This window comes from Erpetoichthys calabaricus, chromosome 3 (genome assembly GCF_900747795.2).
Source record: "Erpetoichthys calabaricus chromosome 3, fErpCal1.3, whole genome shotgun sequence".
In the NCBI taxonomy this organism is placed as follows: Eukaryota; Metazoa; Chordata; class Cladistia; order Polypteriformes; family Polypteridae; genus Erpetoichthys; species Erpetoichthys calabaricus.
The window spans coordinates 27,851,231-27,874,346 of record NC_041396.2 but is presented as its reverse complement, the minus strand read 5'-3'; the positions used below and the strand labels follow the sequence as shown (position 1 = coordinate 27,874,346).

At 38.4% G+C, this 23,116-nt stretch overlaps 1 protein-coding gene across 1 annotated transcript in view; it reads left to right on the top strand.

Annotated features, from left to right (window-relative positions):
• Nucleotides 1-18,456, top strand: part of LOC114647854 (leucine-rich repeat-containing G-protein coupled receptor 6) — a 440,711-nt gene extending 422,255 nt beyond the window's left edge. Inside the window, exons 17-18 of the mRNA XM_051924410.1 lie at nucleotides 14,021-14,101; nucleotides 15,561-18,456. Coding sequence (XP_051780370.1) covers nucleotides 14,021-14,101; nucleotides 15,561-16,741 — 1,262 coding nt within the window. The 3' untranslated portion in view covers nucleotides 16,742-18,456. The remainder of the gene's footprint in view (nucleotides 1-14,020; nucleotides 14,102-15,560) is intronic.
• Nucleotides 18,457-23,116: the final 4,660 nt, after the last annotated feature.

The window sequence follows — 23,116 nt, the reverse complement described above, 5'->3', positions numbered from 1 at the left end:
CATTCAATGCCAAACTTACCTTTTCTACTTCCTAAGCTTCCACGTCTCATAGCCTTTCGCAACATTAAGAATATTAACTTGAATTTGCTGTTTTCTAGAATCGATTCCCAAATGGACTTTTATAATTTATCCACTCCCATAGAACTGGTCTCATATTATAACACCTGTCTTAATGGTATTCTTAATTCTCTGGCTCCGTTAAAAACCCGTTCTGTTTCTTTTTCTGCCCCTTGGTTTACGCCTGAACTTCGGCTTCTGAAAGCTAAGGGCAGGCAACTTGAAAGGTTGTTTTAAAAATCCGGACTCTTTGTCCACAAAGAGATGTATAAAAATCATCTTCTCTATTATAAGGATTGTATAGCTCAAACCAAGTCTAATTATTACACTCAGTTAATTACTCGTAATACAGGTAACACCAAGACTTTGTTTTCTTTACTTAATAATGTTACACAACCTCCAGACTCTTTACCATCTCACCTTTACTCAACTGCTTTCTGTAATTCTCTTATGTCTTTTTTCAACGAGAAAATCCAAAAGATACATCAGCACCTTGGTCCAGATCCTCTCTATATTCCTTCTGAACTACACTCGCCTATTCACTTTTTCTCTTCTTTCCAGCTTCCCACTTCCTCTGAAATTTCAGATCTCATCTGCAAATCCAAGTCATCTACTTGTCAGCTGGACCCCCTGCCTACAGTTCTGGTTAAAGCCTGTATCCCCTCTCTAGTCCCTCTCATTTCTGCCATCATTCACTCTTCTCTCACTACTGGTATTATTCCCTCATCTTTTAAAACTGCTGCTATAACCCCAATACTAAAAAAACCTGGTGCTGATCCTACTAATTTCAATAATTTTCGCCCCATTTCTAACTTGCCCTTTATCTCCAAAATTCTTGAAAAAATAGTAGCTATCCAACTTCACACCCATTTATCTCACAATAATCTATATGAAAAGTTCCAGTCTGGTTTTCGCCCCCTTCATAGTACAGAAACGGCACTTGTTAAAATTACTAATGACCTCCTTATGGCTGCTGACTCTGGTCTAATCACTATTCTCATCCTCCTTGATCTGAGTGCGGCCTTTGATACTATTTGTCATATCACTCTCCTTAATAGATTATCTCTGATTGGCATTACCCACACTCCACTTGATTGGTTTAGATCCTACCTCTTGGGCCGCACTCAGTTCATTCAACTTAAAACCTTCACATCCCAACCCACCGCTGTTACTTCTGGTGTGCCCCAAGGCTCTGTCCTGGGGCCTCTTCTTTTTATTATTTACCTTCTTCCCCTTGGCAATATTTTTCGCAAATATAACATTAATTTTCACTGTTATGCTGATGACACCCAGTTCTACCTTGCTGGTAATCCCACCTCCTCTTTTCCACCACCCTCGCTTATTGACTGCATTGCTGAAATTAAATCCTGGTTTTCTTCGAATTTTCTTAAATTAAACAGTGACAAAACTGAGGTTCTCCTCATTGGTTCAAAATCATCATTATCCAAAACCAATAATCTTTCTCTTATTATTGATGATTTTGTTGTTTCCCCATCATCTCAGGTCAAGAGTCTGGGTGTCATCCTCGACAGTACTCTATCCTTCCAATCTCACATTAATAACATCACCCGGTCTGCTTACTTCCACCTACGTAATATTAATCGCATTCACCCCTCCCTCACTCCTCACACCACTGCCATTCTTGTTCATAGTCTTGTCACTTCTCGGCTGGACTACTGCAATTCACTCCTCTTTGGTCTCCCGAATAAATCTCTTCATAAGCTTCAGTTAGTCCAGAATTCTGCAGCACGTATCATCACTCAAATCCCATCTATTCACCATATTACTCCAGTCTTGCAGCAGCTTCATTGGCTCCCAATCAAGTTTCGTATTGATTTTAAGATTCTACTATTAACATTTAAGGCCATCCATAACCTCGCCCCTCCATATCTGTCTGACCTTCTTCATGTTGCCATTCCATCCCGTAACCTTAGATCCTCTTCCTCCACCCATCTGACTGTCCCTCCCGCCCGTCTAACCACCATGGGGAGCAGAGCTTTCAGCCGTTCTGCTCCCAAGCTCTGGAATTCATTGCCTGCGGATCTCCGAAATATCAAATCATATTCATCCTTCAAATGTAAACTTAAAACGCATCTGTTTAAAATGGCTTTTTCTTTTTCCTCCTGATTATAATGGTTTTGTTTGGTTTTAATTTCTAGATTTTCTGATGTTTTAAGTTTTTTATAATTGTGTCTTTTATTTAATTATTTATTTATTTAGATAGATAGATAGTATTTATTGTTGTTCGGTGTCCTTGAGTTCCCTGAAAGGCGCCTTGTATAAATAAAATGTATTATTATTATTATTATTATTATTATATTTGCCAAGGAGAGCAAATAGAGAGAGAACAATATAGGACCCAAGTCAGACAAGACTGCCAATGGAGCAGAGGAAGAAAGCAATCACTAGTTTAACAGAGAAAGAGCCCTGTCCTTGAGATGTGATGTATACTGCTTCAAGGCTGTTCTCTGGATGCCAGCCATAAATTTTACATGTCTCAAAATAAAATAATCAGCTGTATCAAAAGCTGAGCCCAAGTTCAAATGAAGTAAAACATCACATTTTCCAGAGTCTGTAATAAGGACTAAATCATTGATCACCCTTACAAAAGCTGACTCTGATGCACCCTGAAAATTGACAGTAATTTATCCAACAACTTGTTATTACCATGATACTCTACCATCTTTAGAACTTTGGCTAGGAATGGCACTTTGGAAGTAGGCCAATGATTTCTTAAAACTGAAGGATCCAGGTGCAATTTTTCTAAATTTTAATGTTTAGAGTGGTGGGTGGCATGGTGGGACAGTAGTAGTGCTGCAGCCTCACAACTAAGAGGCCCTGCTTCAAGATTACATTTTTTTAGTTAAGATTAGATATTTTAGATGAACGTTATTGATACCATGGAGAAATTCAGATGCATAAAACAAGCAGAAGCATAAAAAAACATGAATATTGACTCACAAGACAGATAGTACAGCCATCAATCAATCATCCAGTCGCTTTCTCTCCAGTATCTGCAGTCTCCTACTCAATTCAAAGGATTTTCAGGAGTTTATTTAATCAGCAAAGTAATATCTCTATATATAACCTTCATTTGGATCTTGATCTTTGTTTGTCCACGAATGAATTAGAAGAAGAAGCAGCTAAACATAGGCATTGCATTAAGAATCTCCTCTAGGCTTATACTACTGAAGACTGTAGTACTCCAGTCACACCTCAAAACACAAACATTCAAACTAAACAAATTGTTGTGCTTTAAATTAACTAATCTTTATATATAATCTTCATTTGGATCTTGATCTTTGTTTGTCCGCAAATTCCACGCATGCGTAGACCACCTTCCAGTTTAGTACGTTGTTGTTACTCACGGATGTCAACAATGTGCCGGAATAACGAAAGGGGTGGTGGACAGTGTTACGCTGGTTAGCTCCTGAGGCCTGGTTAGAGAATGAGATTGCCGAAGATAAAAGGTACGTGCCTACGTAACATATGAATGAAAGAAAGACAGTGGGTAAAATGAATGACAACATAACAGCACGTTCCGGAAATTATTATTGTTACGTTGTAGCCGGCGAGTGCTGCGCATCTCACAGTTGTACCGTGGCTTGCTCATGTCAGTGAAGTGATCCCTATTTATGCTTTAAAGAGCCTGGATACCTATGTGTCCCCCTTTTATAACCATTGCTCCGTGTATATTGCCTTACTCTTTGGATTGCCACAAAGCAACCTGTGAGATTGGAGAAAGGTTGAGAAGAGATCGTGAGAGGAAATGACAGCGTCGTGAAAATGAGACGGACTGTGAACGGAGAGAAACAGAAATGCTCCTCCACCACCACATAATTACTATTCGGACAGTGATTCCGAGTAGGCCGTTCCTATCGAATCAAAGTCCAAGGGTTTTCTTTTGTAATTTTGTTTCCCTTATAAAAAATCATAATGCTGTGCGACGAAGGGCCCAGTTCACGACTGGCAGCCGCGTTTAAACAGGGAGCCCTTCACAGACAACTTTAACACGTGCAACGTAGTTGGGCGCACATGGCTAGTGATGATATAGTTGTGCTGATGTATGCTCTATAATTCATATATGTGTACTACCTTACACTAACTACTACTAATGTCTTAATACATAGAAAATGTTGGGCAAGGTGGAGTAAAATGAGAGGCTCTATTTGTGGAAAAAGATACATAAGTGATAACAACTTAAAGTGAAATACAAAGCAGCGCCTGCCCTGATTTATGGCTTTGAATCGGCCCACCTGAAGTACACCGCTTGGCCCATCCACAGACAGGAGACTGTTCCATATCTGTTGAACACATAATAGTGTTCTTTCAATCAAAGAGACAAGCTGAAGGTGTGCAGAGATGTTGTTATCATTCTACACAGTGTTGCATGTGTCTTTTATTAAAACATATTGAAATGGCTTTAAGTAGGATTTGTTGCTTTTCATAATTCCACTGCTCCTGTTTTCAATCAGTTAACAGCTGTTTATTTTTATTAAAGAGATATCAGGCATGTTGTTTCCCCCCTTTGCCAACTTCACTTAATCCTCTTCCTCAGTACAGTTTATTATGAAAATGCTCTTCTTATAAAAGTATGGGTTACCAGTTAGAAACAAATCTTTGATAGCCCATGGTCCTCTCTTATAATACATTTGAAAATACTAGGGTGTTGTACTGTGTTAACCATTATGAATGTAGTGAGAAGTCAAGCAAAATTACACTTTTTATTAGCTAACTAAAAAGATTACAATATGCAAGCTTTTGAGGCAAGTCAAGCCCCTTCTTCTGCCTCAAAAGCTTGCATATTGTAATACATTTGGTAGTTAGAATTAAATTGCCCTGTTACATGTGTGTGGATAAAAGACGGATTTCTGTCTGTCATGGGATGATCTAACGTCCAAAACTGGTGCCTGCTTCCTGCTCATTCCTCCAGATATACTGTAGACTTCAGGAAGCCCATTGATGCATGGTGTCAGTCCAACACTATTCAACATACAGTGGATTTCCAGTTAATGAATTTACTCACATGAGAGAGGACACACTGTGAGCTTTGGCACCTAATTAGAATCCCTGTGGCAGTTTTCTAGAAAGCTAACGAAAGGTGCAAAAGGCAAAAACACATATCAGTAAAATGTAATACAGCATGAACTTATTGGACGTCTTTCCAGTGTTATTGGAGGGTTTGATATCCCAGTGTGACAGGTGTCTGATCACACTTATACTGTAGGTAATCTAACTGAAACACAGTTAAAATATCTGACTACGTCACCAAGTTTTATTAACGAGTCTGGGTACTCTTGAAATTTAAAGGTAATAGCACACAGGTTTCTTTAAACTGGGCGGTGAGTCAATTGGCAGCAATTTCAAGAGAAACAACAGTAACTTGTATTACACAAGACAATACAGAATACACCAATTAGATAAAAGTAGATGAGTCTAAAATATCAGGAGCAAAAACATGCAAAAAAGAGAGCACACAGTCCACACTCTAAAAGTCTGTTAAAACATAACAATGGAGGATATAACTTTTGGAGGTGTGAAATCCAAGTCGGGTGCTGTGTTACCAGAATAATTAACCTTCCAACTGTCCCACTGAAGCACTCTGTTCGCTGAATGCTTGTTTTCCAACAGAAGTCTTGCTTCTTGTCTGCCAGCTTCACTCGGTCCTCTCGTGAGTCTTTCCTGTCTCGCTGGACCTTGTGCCTCTTTCTCCCTAGAGGTACAGTAGGTGTCACCATCTGTGTGCCTTGAGACCATCTGTCTCCTACACCTTCTGCCGTCTCACATAATCCTCTGAACTTGCTCCATCCTCTGTACGTTCTCCATCCCTTCTGCTCGTACTCTCGCTTTTCATATCGTCATGAACACTACACACTGCCCAGAAGTATGTATTTGCTTCAGTCTCTGCCTGGATCAACATTACATATGAATAAACAATGGTACATACCAATTTCCTTACATTATCAATAGTGTAAACACATTTTCATAGGTTAAAAAAAAGAGTAAAATATACCACTGTATGCTGATTAGAAACCAACGTTTCAAGAACACGTTTATTTTCAAAAGAAGCAGGCAGTCCTGCATCACAATATTTGTGTATTTATGAGATACAGTAGTATAGAAGCAGTCTGATTTCACTAGTCTACAAAAAAAATATTTTGTGTTTGCTACTGGAAACTTCAGAGCAGCTCTGTATTAAGTTTTTAACACTGATTTCATATATGAAATCGGAATTAAGCTAGCACATCAGATTTTTGAGATCCAAATCATTGACATTTTGACACTTTTGAATATCAATAGAATATATCAACACAATATCTAGAGTTTGGACTCTGTCCTACCAAAATTTTTTGAATGTGTTTTTTCTGAAAACAAACCAGAGACACTTTAAAACATATTTATGTCAATTTACCTCAATATAAAAGTGAGGTCAGCCTGCCCAAAAATGTTGGAGGCACTTGCTTTTGCGGTTGTACTGCACATCCGTCTCTCTTTGCAAGAACCAACAGTATTCACCCATCATGCTCGGAGTAAATTTTCCCCGATATCAGTATTCCATCACCTTTATATCTTGATGAAATCTTTCCCCATGCTCATCTCTGACATCTCTTAGATTTGGTTGAACAAAATCGAGATGAGAATGTAAAAAATGCGTTTTCAGTGACATTCTGGCTCCCGGAAGCTGATATCCTTTCAGCAGGTTCTCCACAAGCTCATCATAATTCTCTGCTCTGTGACTGTCAAGAAAATTCTGGACAACCTGCTCGAATGAGGGTGCTGATTCATTTGGCTTCAGTTTCCTTTTGAACTCATCGTCAAGCATCAGTTCACGGATTTCAGGGCCAACAGAAACATCTTCCTTAATTTTGGCTTCACTTTTCTCGAGACCAAATTTATTTCTTAAATGCTGCAACGCATCGCCTTTACTGTCCAGTCACCCTAGTTGTACAAGACCTGGAACATCACAACTAAAAAATGGGACGTGCTGGACAAAAACGGTTTTCATATTTGGAGTCAGCAAGTGAAATTTGTTAGAGTACAGGTGAAAGAATCCCAGTAGCAAAATGCTTGTTGACCAGTGAAAGCAGAAGACTTTTTTGCTTTTAAATATTTACGTCCAGTAGACAGCCAACACGATAACCTGTAACAGAATTAATCAGGAAATTTGCCTTTTAATTTATCACCCCAGTCTCAACAAAGGGTGCCTATCGCCCCTTTATCTATTGTTTTTTTTTTTTTTTAATATTCATTCTCTACCTGTTTTTTTGCCTAACAGAAAAAGAAAACCACCCATTGTACAAAAATGTTCTCCCCCTGACACCTGTCTCTGTAATGGAATTAGTGGGATAAGAAAATCAATTATTTCATTTACAAGAACATGAAGAGCACCTTAGACAGGCTTGCTAAAAATAAACCAGTTAGCTCAAAACTATTAATTAATTCCTATTACTGATTTATATTTATAAATTATATATATATATTACATGTAAAATTATAAAATAATTTTGAGCTGATATATAAAGCCTCAAATGCATTTTGCTCCATACTTATACTATTACTATTGTATTATGGTATTGGGTTGAGGATTATCTGTGTTCTCTGCTGTGTATTGTATTGTATTGTATTTACCTCATTGACACCTACTGCACACCCATCCTGCCTGGAAAAGGGGGGCTCTCTCTGAATTGCCTTTCCCAAAATTTCTTCCCTTTTTCCCTACAAGGGTTTTTTTTGGGAGTTTGTTCTTGTCTTCTTATGGAGTCAAGCCTCGGGGGGGCTGTCAAAAAAATAGAGCCTGTTAAAGTCCATTGCAGCACTCCTTGTGTGATTTTGGGCTATACAAAAAAAAATTGTATTGCATCGTAAATGTGACATTTTAAACTGTGATGTCTGGAGACTTCTTGTAAGTATGTACACTTCTCTGGGTGAAACAATATTGTCTATTGTTTGATATTAACTCTTAATTAGGTTCCAGTGGTGCTCGTGCTTCTATCTTCAAGCGATTTGTCCAGTACAGTTTCAGGGGAGTAGGAGTAAGAGACACAAGGAAAAACTCGATGTGGATGGGATGCCAGTTCATCAGAAGGCATGCTCACGTACATTGCCGCACTTACTCAGGCCGAGTCATTTTAGAGTTACCTGTTAACTTATTTTTTTTCATAATTTTAGAATGTGGAGCCACACAGAGATGTGTTTTAGCATCCTGCACTTCTGTAAACATTCTCTGATTTAAGGAACTGTAAGAGGAGGAGCTTTTATTGGGTGACATGGTGCTTCATGTTACTGAACCATACTCATCATGTTCATATGCACTAAATGTGCTAGAAGAGTGCTGCAGAATTTCAGAGTTTAAGATTTTCTGGTAAATTGCCTCAAATGTCACCTTAAATTTGATCAGTGCCCATATTTATCTCACGACTCAGAGAAAGAAGATAGTCCTAACTGGCTCAAAAACTTCAGAGTGAAGCAAATTTAGTCTTACTCTTATGAGACATTTAAATGAGATTTTAAGGTAATGATTAGATGTCAGCCCTTGACAAAATACTGCCTTCCTTATTCTGTGTAAAACATTGGTTAACTCAACTCAGTATTGTACATTGACCATCTACAATGTCTGACTTTGGAGTGATGTTATCAGGCACCTGTTTCTTTGAGTCATATATTTTAGGATTGTTTCCTGCTCATACATTATTGGAATAAAATCTCTGCTTATTTACCAAATAGTATTGGGACAGGATAATCCCTAGACATCTAACAGCTCTTTTTGTGTAGTCTATTATTATATCTTATACCACACTGCTTGTCTTGTTCAAGTGGGAGAATTCTAAACAAAAAGCCATAACACAGTGGGAAACACAATGGGAAAAATAAGTCTGATTTTACTTACAATTACATAAAAAGTGGTTAATATCTGACAAGCATTTACAAAGGTGTAGTCTCAGCTAGTGGAACATGCCAAACTACATCTAACTCTTTAGACAGTGCAGCAATCAACTTTATATTTAAACTTTGTCTCTCTTTGCTCTCTAGATGGGTGGTGTTATGAGACCCATGGTCTCTTGGGATTATGGCAAGTAAAGCAGGGACCAGGAGGCGAAAAATGTGAATCAAAAATCAGCTAAGGACAGGCAGAGGTCATAATCAAGAAAAAAAATAAGAGATTGTATGAACAAAACCAAAGGGAAAAACCAGAATCAAAGTTGTGGTGCAAAAAAAAAAAAAATGTTCAAAAAGCTACCCTAGGTCCTGCTTGTTCAGAAACTGCCACTAAGAGCTTGAGAAGAACAAATGGACAATGAGTATTGTGACCACCTCTCAGAGTGTAACTTAAAAAAAGTAAAATAAAATAAAAAACAAAACTTCAAAAAAAAAAAAAAAACAAGTTAAAATACAATATGTACTACAAAAATGTAATCCTGGACCTAAAAAACTCATAAATGTAAAATACATCTAAAATGTACCTAACATTACAGGTGGGGAAAGGGGTATGTGATCTGAAAAAAAAATGCATAGTACAGTACAGTATGTTTTAGTGATCTGTACTTCAATTAATATTAAACTATAAAAAATAATAGCTTTATCATCCATCTGTTTTCATGACTTATTTAATGCACTGTAGAGGAATAGTAAGCTGGAACCTACCACAGCACTATCGGGTGCCAGACCAAAACCAAACCTGAATGTTGTGGCACTCATTTACAGGGAATTGTCAACATCCACAAATATATATTCACTAGCCAACCCGCGGCGTAGCATAGGCCGCATAATTATGTATTGATGGGTGAACACTTCCTGAACGACACAGTTGTCCAAATGGGGTGGGTTTGTGGATACCACTGTGAGTGAATGAAAAGATGGACCTCTGGAGAGAGCAACATACAATTGTCCGTGACTGAAAGCGGGATCGTCTGTGACGATGGAGGCCACGCTGGTGAAAGTTACTTCGTCGGTAGGGATAAGTTTCAGCACTTTTTCATTAAGGTTAATACGCTTAATATAGCTTGCGTACTGAGTTGTTCCGGAGTAACAGTTGAGAAACACTTTTTTAATGTCTTTTAAGCACAGGGAAAAAAATTAACATGTGAAACATCCGTAATGTAATAAGCCACCAAGAAAAGTAACATTGCAACAATGCACACTACGACCCGATCGCTGTAAACAGAAGTGAAAACAAAATCGAGGCCAGTGCATTCTTTAACTGCCTTGTAGCGCAGTGGTAGTGTTGCTGCTTTGCAGTAAGGAGACTGTGGAAGATTTTAGGTTCATTTCCCGGTTTCTCCCTGTGTGGATAGCGCTTTGAATACTGAAAACACCGGTATATCAATGTAATGAAGTATTATTATTATTATGCGTCCAGCGCTCGCTCTCTCGCGTGTGTGTGTGTGTGTCTGTCGCTCGCTCGCTGCACGTGTTCCTGCAGGCATACCAGTAAGTGAATGAAAAGATGGAAGTCTGGAGAGAGCAACAAACAACTGTCCGTGACTGAAAACTGGTTTTGGCAGATACATGCACATCTTTTTGAAAGTTTGGCCCTGTGCCTTATTAATTGTCATCGCAAAGGCAAATCTAACAGGAAATTGTCTTCGTGTTAAAGTAAAAGGCAAATTATCCGCGACAAACTGTTTTACACGCAGCATACCAATCCGCGGCGTAGTATACGCCGCATAATCACGCCGCTTTTTAAATGTTTTTTAAGCAGAGGGGAAAAAACGAACATTTGCAAAATCCGTAACGCTGCTTTCAGTAAGTACAATGCACACGCGTGTAATTTGTTGGCCAATTTTTGCCAGCCGTCTTTTCTGGTTTGGGCTGCTTTTGCAGTGTTACCGCTTGTGCATATTAAATCTTGAAATCCTTCGAGTAACTAATTAACACCCACCCAGCTTGTGAGAAAAAAATGCGCCCATTCTTTCATCATTTTGTTGCAGCCTATCAAAGACTTGCTGATCATGTTTTCTAGACTCAATATACATTGGCTTTTCACTCAGCACGGGGGCGTGCATTCAGCTCGGATTATTACATCTTGCTAGACTAATCTGCTACACGGCTGCGTTTGAAAAACCGACTTATCCCTGATGAGTTTCACCGGCATTAATGATTAGGAATCTGGTTGGAACAAAACCCTGAATCCACAGGTGTTCACCAAGACAGAGTTTGGGAAACACTGCTGAACACTGACGAAACCGACTCAGGTGAGGAGCTGCGGTGGGCAAAGTGGTTGCAGCTATTGATTATTCAGTGTTGTTTGCCTGGGTGTCTGATCTGCTCGACAGGATCATAAATAAAAGAAAAACAATGTGAAGGCAATGTCACAGGTGATCCTGTGGTATAGCGGGTCCACAGCTCCCCTTCAAAAGGCCATTTTCAAATAAATAATCATCACACTCACAGCGTAGCGAGGGGCGTGGAAGTGTGGCTGAAACGGGTTCCGGGTGGAGTCATGCTGCGAGCATTTCTCCCCTGTGCAGTGTGCGAGCAAGTGAGGAGAGAGAGAAAGCCAGTACGTTAGAATGAGGGAGAGCAGGCTCGAAGGCAATGTGTTCCTGTGGTATAGCAGGTCCATAGCTCCCCTTCAAAAGGTCATTTTTAATCAGGCGACTGACAGTAGTGGAGTCAGGCACAGAGAAGGTCAGCTGCTGAGACAGTGTCTCGACTGTTGTAAGGCCTGCATCGGTGAAGCAGGTGAGACGCTAATGAAAAAGAGGCACAAGGCTTATTGGTTTTTAGAGACTGCTTCCTTCATTGTGTTTTAACCTCAGTTTTAAAGGATTGCGCGTCTCTCTCTCTCGTGCTGCCTGTGTTTGTGCGTGCGTCTGTCTCTCTGTGGCACTGCCTGTGTGTGTGCGCGGCTGTTTCTCTCGCGCTGCCTGTGCGTGTGCATGCGTCTGTCTCTCTGTGGCGCTGCCTGTGTGTGTGCGCGGCTCTCTCTCTCGGGCTGCCTGTGTGTGTGCCTCTGTCTCTCTCTGGCGCTGCCTCTGTGTGAACCAAGGTTCCACTGAGGTTGACTAATGAAAAGTCAATGTGGCTAAGAGCTGCATGTGGACAGTGGCACAGACAAACAGAAATGACGGCATGTTTTCCGAGGCGTCGCGTCCGAGTTGGAGGGCGTGGCTGTGCGAGTTTTCGTCATATCCAATGGTCTTAGAGTTGGTGGGCGTGGCTCCTTCCTGTGTGCTTTCATAGGTGTTGTGCCGCTCTGGCGGCGGCTTAGAGAATTATACTGTATATATAGATTATGCACATCTTAATGTAATGATCACATGGATGTTTCTACTTTATTAAAGTTAAAAAACATAAACTCCTTCATTCATTCACCATAGTCCACATCCTGCAATAACTATTTAATAACTCCTTTGAATTTTGTCTGCAGATGTTAGGTCATTCTTACAATAATAGCACACCTATTACTGCATGAAATAACAAATGAAACCCAACCCAAATCCTGTCAATCATATGCATGCACACACACACGGCCGGCTTACCTGACCTCTACGGCTTTGGGTATGTGAGAGAAAAAAAAAAAACACGGACTTAGAGATAATGTGTAGGGTCCACCTTGGTGTGCTGTTTGACCCTAGAATACTGAATCCTTGAGGCAGCAGCACTAACCGCTTTCTCACTGTGCCTTCTTTTTTGCTGTGTTGACATAAATATACTTTTCAAAACTGAAAATTATGAAAGCAAATTAGGCATTAATTTAAAATGCATTTACTAAATATATATCTAGCAACTGGATTACAAGACATTGCTTAATAATGTAATACTCTGTTCAGCACTCCCAGAAATTGAAAAAATGAGCAAACTCTTCTAGGGCTACTACTTACGATTTTGCTTTTACCAGCCTTCACAGACATTTTGTAACTCAGGAGACTATTAGACCTCTTATTTATTGTAAGTACAGCATTTCTGTTTTAAGGAGTTTAGTTTTTAATTTTTATACTTCCTTTAAATTAAACATCCCCAACAAAGAAGAGAAAACTTCTAAAGTCCGTGCAAAACAATAACAGCTCTCCAGCTAAAAGTGTCCCATGACATCAAAGTAGCTGCTTAAATTATAGGTTTATAGCATTATTATTGTCACATTTACCAGAGTACAGTAAAATTCTTACTTGCATGTACTAATTAATATGCAACATGTCACCTCTCTCCAGCACTGTGATTAGTGAGTATAACTGCCTTACCTTGAAATTTCAGTCTTCCTTACAGGAAATATTTCCAAACATATTTGTCATTAATAAAGAAACAGAATAAGGCTGCACAGTATATACTGTAGTGTATGCCTTTAAGAATTTTATTGTGCATCCTTTCTGAAACATAATTCAGTAACCTTCAACTTGTTTATTATAATGTTGAGCGAAATGTACAATGTGTGTCTGTACAACGTCAGACACAAAGTATATGGGAGCAATTCAGTATTTAATGTAGTATTTAGACAAATAAAAAAGGAATAGCCCCCTAGCAAAAGCACTGAAGGGATCCAATGCAAATATTTTTTCTAAAATAAAAAGATTTTTTGAGTTAGCTGGACTTGGCAGGCTGTTTTAAAACTGACACAGTAATAAAGAGACATAAGCTAACCAGTGTTAAATGCTGAATTGAAGCCATAACAGCAGTTTCTTTGACAAGAAATGGAGTCTGACACTACTGTTGTCCAAGCACAGATAGATAGATAGATAGATAGATATGAAAGGCACTATTAGATAGATAGATAGATTTTCACGGTGGATATGATCTCATAATGAGTCTGGGTGGTACTATAATTAAGTCTACAAACATGGGATTTTTGAGTTCATCTGCTTAGTTTTCTTGTTTACCATCTTCTGGCGAGTGATAAGTTTCAGAGGCTTTTGCATTTTTGAGCTTCATCAGACTTGTGAAAGCATAATGTTTGTCTTTGAATCTGCTTGAACAACTGAATGTGATTAAAAGCCTTACTAATGCAGTTCATTCCTCCACCTTACAGATGAGCTTGATATGGAAGACTTCCAAATTGAGACAGATGACTCTAAGTTGCTTCCTACCATCCAGTGTAGTCCAACACCAGGTAAACCTTCAGATATTGAAAAATCTAGTTGCTTAAAGTTGCTAAACATCTAGGGTTGGTGTTGTTCTGTATCATAGCAAACGTTTTGCCAGTTTAAAAGTAAATTCCGGTTTTGATTATTTCTAAAGTATATAGTAATAAAATAGCAAGGTTCAGCTGATGTTTGTAGGGACCAAAATTTTGCCAATTCATTATTTATGGATAACTCTTTTTTTGGCCTAATGTATGGGATCTCCACTGCAGTCACTGGAGAAGTTTGTAGCATAATACAATACAGTTGGGATGAGTTATTAGCATCTCTTGGGTTTCTTATTCTTTGCAAAGTTATTGTGTTCACAAATGTGGGCAGAAGTGCTTATGAGATCAACTAATAATCTTTAGAAATATTTGTATTGCCATAGTTAAACTCTCTTTAGCCATTTTCCAAATAAATCAGGAATAAAGAGAAGACTGTAAGATCACAAACATTTTTGGCTTCAGAAGCAACATTTAAAAAACTCACTGTTTTACAAAAACTAAAAGGGCAACAACATACCAATCTACACAACCATCAGCCTACTACTGCACCTGTAAGCCGAAAAAGCAGCCTGGCTGAATGCAACACAAACAATGTTTACAACTGTTAAAGCATCGAGAGCTCACTACCATTGACAACTGTTATACTGTATGTGGTAAACATTTCAAACTGTGCCTGGAATCTGAGAAAGATCTAACACTTCTTTTGTTAGCGTGCCCATACTACACACTCCAGTATTGAGGTCTCACTCTACTGTGTCTGCTTGCATTTCATATTTTTTAAATAACTTAATCATTTCTGTACAGATTTCTGCAAGCAGTTGGCTAAGTTTTGACAAACACACAGCCATCTATGCACAGCATTGCCACAAACATGAAATTTAAAAATGTAACCAGACATAGGACATGGAGTGGATAAAACAGTAATTCCAAAATGAAACAGGACAATATGTCTGAGAATATTAAGACAGTTTGACGAGAACTGGTCATTCAGCCCAACAAAGCTCATCAATTCTTTCATGTAATTTGTCTAAAATAACAAGTTTAGTTTTGGAAGTTTATAAATGACCACACTCTCCCATACTACAAAGTCACTTATTCCATGTTTCTGTGGTTTTCTGCATGAAGAAAAAAAATTGAATGTATGCCCTGTGCATTTATTATTTAGAAAATTATAATTAAAGGAATATTATAATTTAAACAGAAACATAGGAACAGGTCTGTTGGCAAGAACACATGAAAAAGGGATATATAGGTGTGACTGAAATTAAACTTAAAGCATGCAAGCTCAAGGAGGATTTCAACTAGAAGACAGAATAAATCCTCAATGTAAAGTTCGGTGCTGGCAACAAGAATCAATTCTCTATGGTCCTTCAGAAACTGCACATTTTGTATAGCACAATTTGTCCACTTCTTCAACCTAATGCACTTTCTTTTTTGGCAGGTGCTTTCAAGCCATGTGAATACCTGTTTGACAGCTGGATTATCCGCCTGGGTGTTTGGGCTATCACACTCATCTCCCTGATATGCAACAGCCTTCTCATTGTGACAGTGTTTGCTTCGCCCAGCTATCTGTCACCCGTCAAGTTAGTCATTGGTTCTATTGGAGGAGCCAACTTGCTGATGGGCTTGTGTATGGGCACATTGGCCCTTTTGGATGTGCTGACCTTTGGAGAGTTTTCCAGGCATGGTGCTCGTTGGGAGAGTGGCCTGGGCTGCCAGGTGGAAGGTTTTCTTTCCATTTTTGCTTCTGAGGCCTCCATTCTCTTCCTGACCCTAGCTGCGGTGCAATGCAGCATTTCTGTGTCTTGTGTCCGTGCCTATGGCAAGTCACCATCTTTTAGCAGTGTTAAGCTGGCTGCACTTTGTTGCATTGTGCTCTCCTTGGCTGTAGCTGCTCTTCCACTTTTCTCAGTGGGGGAGTATGGCTCATCCCCTCTGTGCCTCCCTTCTCCATTGCCAGAGAGTAGGCCCTCTACGTTGGGCTTCATGGCAGCTCTTATCATGATGAACACCCTTTGCTTTTTGGTGATTACTGGAACATACATCAAGCTTTACTGGGACCTCATGAAGGGAGAGTTTGACAGCATTTGGGATTGTGCCATGATCAAGCATGTGGCCTGGCTCATCTTCACCAACTGCCTTCTCTACTGCCCTGTGGCCTTCCTCACCTTCTCCTCCTTGCTCAGCCTTTTCCCGATAAGTGATGAGGTTATCAAATCGGTCCTCCTCATGCTGCTTCCCCTTCCTGCTTGTCTTAACCCTCTCCTCTATCTTCTGTTCAACCCCCATTTTAAAGAGGACTTTCGCCTGCTCTGGAGGAAACCCCGACCTCAGGAGGAAAGTGAATCTTCAGATACATTTGCTTCAGAAGAAACTGAAAAGAGCTCATATGACTCTACCCAGGCATTGGTATCCTTCTCTGATGTGGATCTGGTCTTTGAGAGTGCAGTAATTCCCACATTGGAGTCTTTCGGATACCCCACTTCATCTACAATCGCTCTTATTCCCTGCCAGCAGAGATCTCCCTCCAGGCAAGATGGTATGACCGCTTCTGCAATGCAGTCTTGCCTTCCCAAAGAGGAACATTTCTGTACCTCTGCCTCTTACTCCCCCCATTTATAAAGTAACATTTCAAAATGAGTAAGCTCAAAATCATTCCCAAGAATTCCTGCTGGGTTCATTGGGTTTGGACCACAGTTCTCATCATTCCAATTTATGATGCAATAAATTTGGATTGTTCCATGAAATCTGTTGAGCAGTCCTGGAATGCTGAAGTCTGTTTGTTTTGTAATTCTCATCAGATTGAGCAGCAATGAAGAGATCTGCCTCTCCACTTTCTTGTTTCTCATAAAAATAAATCTCAAGGCACTAAAGGGCTGCTTGAAACAAAGGTACGCGCCAATCATTTCTCATATTCAATTCATTCTTTCTGAAATGCCAATTAACTGAACACTGAAGGTTTACATTGTCCAAAGCATTTCTGTTTGGATGTCTGAGGTCAACACATCAGTCAATACAAAGACAACTAGTCTGTTAGCCGATTTGTTAGCCTGCTCTGCGATTCCAAATGTGTGTAATAATAGCCATTATAACTGTTTTTTGGTTTTTGTTTAGAAAAATATAAAGAACAATTTTTATCAGGCAACTTTACCCTGTTATTACAATTCATGCCTCTTTACCTCATATTTCACCAGAGAAACTGTTAACAAATTTAACAATTTTTGTTACATATTATTTCAATGTATTTCTTAATTAGATACTAGCTTTTACTGTTTGTGAGACATTTTATTTAATTAAATAGCTTGTTCCTGCTTTCATTCAGAATTTTCTTTTACCTATGAATATATTATTTTTTGGAACAAAAAAAACAGCAAATTGCTTTGTACACTTGGAGTGAATTAGTCCAGATCAGTCCTTAATATTTTTTGTAATTTTTCTGGGAGCACTTTAGTTTAGGTGTCCATTATAAGCAGCGATTCATATTTATTATGGTCATGGTAGTCAATACGTAAGCAGCTTTTGGGTGTGTTTTTACAAGTTGGCTAATGCAAGCCCTCTCTAAAAAGTGTGTCTATGTTAGTTTAATGGAATTAGCGACTCCATTTTAGGGTGCTTTCCAATGCGCATCTCACATATGTACTTTCACAAACCATTAAGGAAAATTTCTTATGAATTTTAACCAGCAGTGGATCTCATGAACACACCTGACAGAAAGGCATAATGGCATACTGTGGGTAAAGCAGTCCAGGTCCATCAGTGCCCTTCTCCTCAAAAGTTTATCTTGAAAGAGCTGTTGGGAACCTCACCCTCGGCTATATGAATGCACACACATGTCATCCAGTGCTCACTACGACATTTTCTTAGTTACAACATATAAGCAAAAATATTTCTATAAAAGCACAGGGAAAACATTGTTCTCTGTTTTTACCCAAGTTTATTCACCTACTTGCTCCTATCTTGGTAAACTAAATAAAAAAAGGGCCTGCTCTCCTTCATGTCAAACAGCTTCCCAGTAAAAGACATTTTAATGATTATGCAAATGTACAGTACCTGGTTTCAGATCAACAAAATGCTGCATGAAAGCAGATCAGTGGGGCAAATGAACTGGAATACATACTTGAGACTCACATGGGAGTCTTACAAGTTTTCCAGTTAGCCAGTATAAGTCCTCCAAAGTGCCCTTATCATTCTCTTTGAATAGAAGTGCTGATTGAGTCTGTGTCTATGTACAGATCACATGTGTCTCAGTCTGAAATTGTGGGAATCGCTTTATACTTAAATAATAAGGAAAATTAAGTTTCTGTGTGTGACTGTCTGTGTGAATGGTTAGAATATATTATCGTAAACGTTTTGCATTATAGTTAGATGGCCTTTTCATTACCACCAAATATGTGGACAGATATTGTCTGCAGGCACAGAAACTTTTTTCTGTGAAATTGCATTATATTATATATACAGTGGAACCTCGGTTCACGACCATAATTCGTTCCAAAACTCTGTTTATAACCCAATTTGGTCGTGAACCGAAGTAATTTCCCCCATAGGATTGTATGTAAATACAATTAATCCGTTCCAGACCATACGAACTGTATGTAAATATATATATATTTTTAAGTTTTTAAGCACAAATATAGTTAATTAAACCATAGAATGCACAGCGTAATAGTAAACTAAATGTAAAAACACTGAATAACACTGAGAAAACCTTGAACAACAGAGAAAACTAACACTGCAATAATTTGTGCTATAGCGCTACCAACCGCTGGCTAAAAACACTTTTTTTTTAATGAGTTTTAAGCACAGGGAAAAAAAAAATGAACATTTGAAAAAATCCATAATTTAATAAACCACCAAGAAAAGTAACATTGCAACAATGCATGCTACGAACCGATCACTGTAAACAGAAATGAAAACAAAATCAAGCCCAGTGCATTCTTTAACTGCCTTCCTACCTTATGCGTCCAGCTCTCTCTCTCTCTCTCGCGCGCGCCTCTGTGTGTGTCGCACTCTCTCGCTCTCTCTCTTGCTCGCTGCACAGGAACTGCACAGGGAGAGACTGAACATGTACAAACCCAAAGGGAAACTGGCTTGTTCATATACCGAGTGTGTGGTCGTGAACAGATGCAAAAGTTTGGTGAACTTTTTGGTCATAAACCGATTTGTACGTGTACCGAGACGTTTGTGCACCGAGGTTCTACTGTATATATATATATATATATATATATATATATATAGATATATTTACACACAACACGTTTGGCCCTTATTGGGGCTCGTCAGGTGTACGCACATCTGCATCCCCTTAGGGGATCGAACCTCAAAGGTCAGCGCCTAAGACAAAGCCTCTGACATTGCACCATGGTGGCTGGTTCGCTTATTTGATAGCGTGAAAATCGCTGTATATTCTTTGTATCATTTGGCAGGTACTATATATAACATGTCTATGATCTGCTTCTCACAACTGAGAGGATGTGGTGGATGTCTGCCAACCGGCTGACCAACCACAAGCGTTACCTGGTAGGTAACCATCCATATAATCAATCAAAAATAATCTGATGGCGATTCAGAACTAAAAATGCAATACACACACACATATATATATATATATATATACACACACATACACACACACAGATTGTGTATACATACAGCATATACATTATATATATATACAGTATATATGGGTCTTAGGTACAAAATAGACTTGTAGAGTATGCACCATCATCTTTTAGTTATACAGTTATTGTGTATTTTCAGTAAATGTGCCAAAGCTTCTAAAAAGTCTCTTTTTCCTTGAAGAGGAGTCTTTGTACAGAGAGTGGTGTTAGACTCTTACCTGAGCTCAGGTGTGCGAATGACCTACCCCTGCTAAATATTCAACACACAAAGGCTTTTGGTCCACCTGTTGTCATTTTTTCTTGAAAAGGATTATTAACAATAAGCCATTTTTAGCCATATGACATTCTGAGTGGATTAGCTGAACTATTTTGTTCCTTACTCACATTGCCCGTAATGTACATTTTTCAGTTCTCAAAAAGCTTTATCACAATTTCTTGGCATGTTCATTAATCACACTTCGACACAAGTTAAAACTGCCGTTTATGGTTTGTCCATTTTAGAGCAGTTTAGTAGCTGGACATAATCCTGATACTACTTATATCTTATTGTAGTTAAGTTTGTTCTGGAAAAAAAAAGTCAGACTTTGGAATCTTGTGTGTAAAGGTGATAAAATCTGCACAGAGGGTTAGCACTAGCAGCTTGTATGTTGCAAAAACATATTATAAGCCTTCATCATAAAATTTAAAAAAGCAAATTGATAAAAGCCCATTTTAAGAGCCTTATTAGTTTCAAGAATGATTTTATTATTGTCAGTAGCAGGGTCAATAAAATGTCTGGAAAATGGCAATAGCTTCTTATAATGGATTCCTATACTACAGTGTGGCTGCTCAAGTCAAATGTTACTGAAGTATCACCATGTTATAAAAAAATCCTTCTCTGAGAAAAAAAAAGTATATTCTAAATCAGTTGCTTTTAATCTCAAACCTGGATGTTTTTGTTGGTTTATTTGGAAGTAAATTCTTTCTGTTTAATTAGACTGCTTGCATCTGGACTCTGCAGTCTCTGAATTTTTCAATAGTTATAGTTCGATTTTTCTGTGAACTTCAAAAAATTGCAGTCCGGTTTTTGTTCCCAGGACATGATTCAGCCTCTGTGCCCTTTTTACTTTATTTTACATAACTTGCTAGTTCACTTTCTGAGTTTTTATTTTATTTTATTTTTTTTTAAATTAATTGCCAATTAAGATGAAGTGCAAATAAAATGAAACAAACAGCGAAGAGGAGCTGCTAACTGACCCGTAATTCTAAGTGTCACATTCCCAAAATGTTTTAACAGATTCTATCAGCTAAGTTTCACTGGGACGTGTAACCTACCTAAATATGATACAGGGACAGCACGTTAAATATGTAGGTTTCCAATACAATAACGTATTCAGTAATCCACAGAATTCTGTACTTAAAATCAGCACCTGGATGAAGATTTACTGGACTATTCCAATGAAGCTTAAGAAAAAGTGACAAGTAGTAATGAACTTTCAACTTCAAGCAAAATGAGAAACCCCACAATCAACCAGTATATCATTTTGATACTAAATATATCTTACAGCTTAATTTATTTTCTGTATACAGAAGGGTTTAACCTCATTTTTAATGATTTCAGTATCTAATGCAATTAAGATGCCAAATTGGTGGAGGAATTTGATGGCAGTCACAGATAGATTCATATACATTAGCATTGAAAAGTTTGAAATTACCCAGATATTTTCATATTTTTGATAGAAATCTAGTTACCAATTAAATTGATTTAAAAATATAGCCAAGACATTACTCATATTGCAAATGGCTATTATTGCTTAACATGACTGATTTATAATTTATTATTTACAATGCAAATCCCTATTTCAAGCAGCCATTACTTCTCTGTTCTAATGGTAAATTAATGGTAGCCCACCTTTATTTAAAAAGTAATTTCTATCAAATACATGAACATTTTTGAGTGACTACAATCATTTTCAATGTATTCTGTACTGTATTTCTGTTTTCAGTAGATATAAAGCAGAATTCTGCTATGAAGCAAACATAATCACTGCAGACATCTAATGAGCTCGGAGACAGTTAGATAGATACTACTTTATTCAACCCCTAAAGACAAATTCACTTAGTCTATGCAGCAAAACAGGATAGCATAAAAACAATTTAAAAATGTGCAAGACAAAGAACTACACTCACAACACAATGAAGATATTATAATATGTAAAAATACTGACCTTGTGCCAATTGTCTATTATAGCTAGCAAAACAGCCACAATGTACACACAGTGATGGAATGAGTCGGTGACTAAAGGAGCTCCAGAACAGCCCGTCACAAAGACAGTAGAGGGGGTTTCTCTGAGAAGCCTTTAATTCTGCCATCTTCCTTTTCTCTGCCACTGCCTCCAGTAAGTCCAGGGTCAGTCCTATAATGCAGTCAGCCTTACTGATCAGTTTATTTGGTCATCTTGTATGCCCAGAGTACACTGGCTGCTGTGAACTGGTAGAAAATATAAAGTGTCACATACACTAAGTGCCTGTGTAAAATAAAATAAGAGAGTCATTTATTTTTGATGGATCTTCCCAAAAGTAAGTACAGGGTGTCTCAAAAACCAAGTACAGGTTTTATTAATATGTACATAAAAATAGAGAAAACACTACACCTTTTTGACAACAGCAGTTCAGTAATGGTGTTGTGTAAAGGATATTGCGTATTTGACTAGGAGTATACTCATGTGGTTTATCCCATTACTATATTTCTTGTAGTTACCACAGAATGGGTAATAATATTAATAAAAAATAATAATTCTTATTCTTTGGCACTTTTCTCACTACTTAAAGCACCTTACAGAGTGAGTGGGGAGCCACGTCAACCACCACTAATGTGTAGCATCCACCTGGATGATGTGCCAGCAGCCATTTTTACTGCAGTACACAAACCACACATGAAATTTTAGGTGGTGAAAGGATGAGAGTGAGAGGTAGCCATTTAGAGACAGTGGACAATTAGGGGGCCAGAATGACAAAGACATGGAGGGCAATTTCAGCCAGGACATCAGGATACACCCTACTGTTTATGTAGGATGTCCAGGAATCTTTAATGAGTACAGAGAGTCAGGACCCCTGTTTTACATCTTATCCGAAAGGAGAGTGTCATACAGTATATTCAGCACAGTGTCCCCGGCACTGCACTGGGCATTGGGATCCACATTCAGACAATGGAGTAAGTCTCCCCTGTTGGCTTCACTAGCATCTATAGACTAAGTTTTCATTTTTTGCAACACCCTGCACAGTCAACTCAAAGATGGCATTACAGTATAGACTCATTTGAATTGCCAGCCTTCATTATTTACACATTCTTTTAGACTTCTTGCTACACCCAGGCACACATTAACAATAATAAGAAGAC